Genomic DNA, 5,188 nt, shown 5'->3' with positions numbered 1-5,188 from the left:
TGCTGGGATTACAGGTGTGAGCCACTGCGCCCGGCTAGAACTTTTAATTACTAGCTAATATCACTTTAAGTGACCATTACTTGTTTATACCTCTTTCTCCCCTATTAGATAGAACTCTTTCAAGCAGGGATCATATTATTTTTTATCTTTTGAATGAAACCTTTTAAGATAATCATAGATTCATATGCAGTTCATAAGAAATAAATACAAAAGAGATCCCATGTACCCTTTTCCCAGTTTCTCCCGATGGTAACATCTTTAAAAACTTTAGTACAATAACAGAACCAGAAAATTGACACTGATACAATCCACTGCTGTTACTCAAATATCCCCAATTTTACATGTATGCTGTGTGTGTGTGTGTGTGTGTGTGTGTGCATTAGTAGTTAAGGACATCTTTTTACTATTTAAACTTTAACAATGACATCAGGACGTTTTGGAAGTAACGTAGTAAAGTCAGTTAAGCAAGCGACTTCGAGTATCGTTGGAGCCCAGAAGAAGCCCTAGTACACTTTTGGAGGAGTAATGATGGTGAGGGGAATGCGGAAGGACGTCAGAATATGCCTTGGTCAAGGCCCGCTACTAGCAGCTGCTCAAATAACTGCATTAAATTATGTTGAACCCAACGTTGTTTTCCATGTTTTCTTATGCAAATCCTAGCATCCCTAAGTGTTCCACTATTTTCATATTTATTTGGCAGGTGGAACATTCGAGGCTGGGAGCCCTTACATGCCCCGCGAGAGGTCACGCAGTTAGGAAGTGACAGGAGTGAAGTCAGCCCAAGTCCGCTGACTCCAAGCCCGGTGCTCTCTCCCCCTAATGGCGGTACGCGGGGCACATATCCTTACCACGTATGCCTTATCCCTATTCGGAACTTTGCCTCCAACCCTCTTCCTGTTTCCTTGGCTGTCTTACAAAGCAGCCTTTTCACGCAGCAACTCCAGAGAGAACCGACGGAGCGTGCAACATCAAACACTAAGGAGCGCAGCCGCCAGCCACGCACTCATCACTCCCTGGCCCGGTGCGCGGCAGAACTGGCGCACGCGCACGCCAGCAGGTTGCACTCAGAATCCGGGCCCTTGCCAGACAGGGACGGAACCGGAAATCGCTCTACATCTCCTGGTTGCTAAGAGACGGAGCTTCCACAAACCAGAACCAGATAGAGGTTCTCCAGCTTTTCTTCAATTGTCTCTGCTTTAGCGTCTCTAAATCCGGGCACCATGTCGGACCCCGAAGGCGAGACCATGCGAAGCACCTTTCCCTCTTACATGGCGGAAGGCGAGAGGCTCTACCTGTGCGGGGAATTCTCTAAAGCCGCTCAGAGCTTCAGCAACGTGAGTCGATCTCTGAACCTATCCATCACCCCGTCACCTGTCACTTTTTTTTTTTTTTGAGAGGGAGTTTCGCTCTTATTGCCCAGGCTGGAGTGCAATGGCACGGTCTCGGCTCGCCGCAACCTCCACCTTCAGGGTTCGAGCGATTCTCCTGCCTCAACCTCCCAAGTAGCTGGGACTACAGGCGCCGCCCACCATGCCCAGCTAATTATTTTGTATTTTTAGTAGAGACGGGGTTTTCACTATGTTGGCCAGGCTGTTCTGGAACTCCTGATCTCGTGATCCACCCGCCTGGGCCTCCCAAAGTGCTGGGATTACAGGCGTGAACCACTGAGCCCGCCCCAGTCACCTTTTGATTGCAGATAACACTGAGGTCTTGATGATGCCTGGAGGACCCTACTGTTTGTATTATTCACTGATTGTTGATGGACACACTGCTGTCACAGATAAGCCCTGTGCTTGGCCATTTTCTACGAATTCCCACTTGCGATCTCCATTCTCTGCGTTAACAGTGACCTCTTCCTCTTTTTTACTTAAATGTTTCATGATTAACGGGCCTCCTCCCAAAGAGTGGCCTTCACTTCCCATCATTTGCTGGCAGATTGGATGGGAGGTTGTGCGCAGAAGCTGCAATGTCTCCAGCACACCGTTACTTATAAAAGGTGGACAGTGAACAACATATTATTATTATTATTACTATTAATTTTGAGACAAAGTCTTGCTCTGTTGTCCAGGCTGGAGTGCAGTGGTGAGATCTCAGCTCACTGCAACCTTCGCCTCCCCAGGTTCAAGCGATTTTCCTGCCTCACCCTAGGGAGTAGTTGGGATTACAGGTGTGTGCCACCATGCCTGGCTAATTTTTGTATTCTTAGTAGAGACAGGGTTTCACCATGTTGGCCAGGCTGGTGTTGAACTGGTGACCTCAAGTGATGCACCTGCCTCGGCCTCCCAAAGTGCTGGGATTATAGATGTGAGCCGCTGCACCAACCAGCAACATTATTATAGTAACCCTAGTATAAATTGCATCATCCCACCCTGAGGGGATTGGGTGCTGGTTGGTTTTTTGCTGTTGTTGTTGTTGTTGTTTTGGAGATGTAGTCTTGCTCTGTCTCCAAGCTGGAGTGCAATGGTGTAATCTTGGCTCACTGCAACCTCCACCTCCTGGATTCAAGTGACTGCCTCAGCCTCAGGCACACTGCTAAGCATACTCAATTTTTGTTGTTGTTGTTCTTTTTTTTTTGAGGTGGAGTCTCGCTCTGTAGCCCAGGCTGGAGTGCAGTGACCCGATCTCAGCTCACTGCAAGCTCCGCCTCCCGGGTTTACGCCATTCTCCTGCCTCAGCCTCCCGAGTAGCTGGGACTACAGGCGCCCACCACCTCGCCGGGCTAGTTTTTTTTTTGTATTAAAAAAATACATCCTGGCTAATACGGGGTTTCACCGTGTTAGCCAGGATGGTCTCGATCTCCTGACCTCGTGATCCGCCCATCTCGGCCTCCCAAAGTGCTGGGATTACAGGCTTGAGCCACCGCACCCGGCCTGTTGTTGTTCTTAAGATGGAGTTTTGCTCTTATCACCCAGGCTGGAGTGCAATGTCGTGATCTTGGCTCACCCCAACCTCCCAGGTTCAAGCGATTCTTCTGCCTCAGCCTCCCGAGTAGCTGGGATTCCAGGCATGCCCCACCACGCCCGGCTAATTTTGTATTTTTAGTAGAGATGGGGTTTCTCCATGTTGGTCAGGCTGGTCTCGAACTCCCCTCCTCAGGTGATCCCCCCACCTCAGCCTCCCAAAGTGCTGGGATTACAGGTGTGAACCACCCCGCCCAGTGTATACTCAATTTTATAAATGAGAAAATATACAGAAGTTGAGCAACATGTCCAAGGTTGCTGAACTAGCAAGTGGCAGAGGAAGGATTCAAAGCCGGGCTTAGATTCCAGGGCTGAGGTGCTAACCACCAAACTACACATCCGACAACATCTGCATAAGGAAACTCTTTCTTTCTTTTTTTTTTTTAGAGACAGGATCTCATTCTATCTCCCAGGCTGGAATGTGGTGGCACAATCACAGCTCAATACAGCCTCAAACTCCTGAGCTCAAGTGATCCTCCCACCTTAGTGTTCCAAGTAGCTGGAGCTACAGGCTTACACCACCATACCTGGCTATTTTGTTTTGTTTTGTTTTGTTTTGTTTTTTGTAGAGACAGGTGTTTTGCTATGTTGCTCTGGCTGGTATTGAACACCTGAGCTCAAGTAATACTCCCGCTTTGGCTTCACAAAGTGCTAGGATTACAGGTATGAGCTACAGTGCCCTAAAAAGATGTTTTTATGACTATTTCTTTTGCTCTAAATTGCCCACTTCTTATCCTAGATAGAGTGATAGGATAACCCTCTAGTCTCAAGACTTCCTGTAAGATCAAGCTTCTCAACAGCTCCCCAGAGTCGTTTGTCCCTTTCAGTCACCAACTACACCCTAAAACCAGAAATGATGACCAGATAAGTGAACAATTGAGTTCAGGAGCCCTGTCCCCACTTATTCTCCTCCTGCTGGATCATGTCCCATCCTGAAGTACCCCTGGCAGAGAAAAAAGAACACCCTGAGGGAAGGGTAGCCTTGGATGAGACTAGTCACTTTCCAGAAAGACAGGCCCGGTGGCTCAAGCCTGTAATCCCAGCACTTTGGGAGGCCGAGACAGGCGGATCACGAGGTCAGGAGATCCAGACCATCCTGGCTAACACGGTGAAACCCCGTCTCTACTAAAAAAACACAAAAAAACTAGCCGGGCGATGTGGCGGGCGCCTGTAGTCCCAGTTACTCGGGAGGCTGAGGCAGGAGAATGGCGTAAACCCGGGAGGCGGAGCTTGCAGTGAGCCGAGATCGCGCCACTGTACTCCAGCCTGGGCGACAGAGCGAGACTCCGTCTCAAAAAAAAAGAAAGACAGTAGCTACTTCCTCTTCTTAGAAAAGTAGTAAGGTCTGGCCGGGCGCGGTGGCTCAAGCCTGTAATCCCAGCACTTTGGGAGGCCGAGACGGGCGGATCACGAGGTCAGGAGATCGAGACCATCCTGGCTAACATGGTGAAACCCCGTCTCTACTAAAAAAACTCCAAAAAACTAGCCGGGCGCTGTGGCGGGCGCCTGTAGTCCCAGTTACTCGGGAGGCTGAGGCAGGAGAATTGCGAATGGCGCAAACCAGGGAGGCGGAGCTTGCAGTGAGCTGAGATTCGGCCACTGCACTCCGGTCTGGGGGACGGAGCGAGACTCCGCCTCAAAAAAAAAAAAAGAAAAGTAGTAAGGTCTTAGAAAGGGCTGGGTACCTGAGAGACAGAGGTTGCAGTGAGCCAAGATTGTGCCATTGCACTCTAGCCTTTTCAAAAAAAAAGACCAGGTCAGGTGGCTCAGGCCTGTAATCCCAGCACTTTGGGAGGCCAAAGCAGGTAGATCCCCTAAGGTCAGGTGTTCGAGACCAGCCTGGCTAACATGGTGAAACCCCGTTTCTACTAAAAATACAAAAAATAAACCAGGTGTGGTGGCAAGTGCCTGTAATTCCAGCTACTCCAGAGGCTAAGGCAGGAGGATCGCTTGAACCCAGGAGGCAGAGGTTGCAGTGAGCCGAGATCGTGCCACTGCACACCAGCTCTGGCAACAAGAGCGAAACTCCATCTCAAAAAAGAAAAAAGAAGAAAATTAGTCAGATGTGATGGCAGGCGCCTGTAGTCCCAAGTATTCGGGAGGCTAAGGCAGGAGAATTGCTTCAACCTGGGACTCAAAAGTTGCGGTGAGCAGAGATCGTGCCACTGCACTCCAGGCTGAGTGACAGAGTGAGACTTTGTCTCAAAAAAGAAAAAGAGGGGTGGGTG

General features: G+C 49.4%; 1 protein-coding gene across 1 annotated transcript in view; it reads left to right on the top strand.

Moving 5' to 3' along the window:
• The first annotated feature begins 1,113 nt into the window (after positions 1-1,113).
• Positions 1,114-5,188, top strand: part of TTC25 (tetratricopeptide repeat domain 25) — a 38,642-nt gene continuing 34,567 nt past the window's right edge. Inside the window, exon 1 of the mRNA XM_011929745.1 lies at positions 1,114-1,334. Within this exon, the coding sequence (XP_011785135.1) occupies positions 1,221-1,334 (114 nt within the window). The 5' untranslated portion in view covers positions 1,114-1,220. The remainder of the gene's footprint in view (positions 1,335-5,188) is intronic.

Source organism: Colobus angolensis, unplaced genomic scaffold, assembly GCF_000951035.1.
Source record: "Colobus angolensis palliatus isolate OR3802 unplaced genomic scaffold, Cang.pa_1.0 Scaffold83, whole genome shotgun sequence".
Classification (NCBI taxonomy): Eukaryota; Metazoa; Chordata; class Mammalia; order Primates; family Cercopithecidae; genus Colobus; species Colobus angolensis.
Note: the sequence above shows the minus strand (reverse complement) of the source record. Positions and strands in the feature narration are given on the sequence as shown.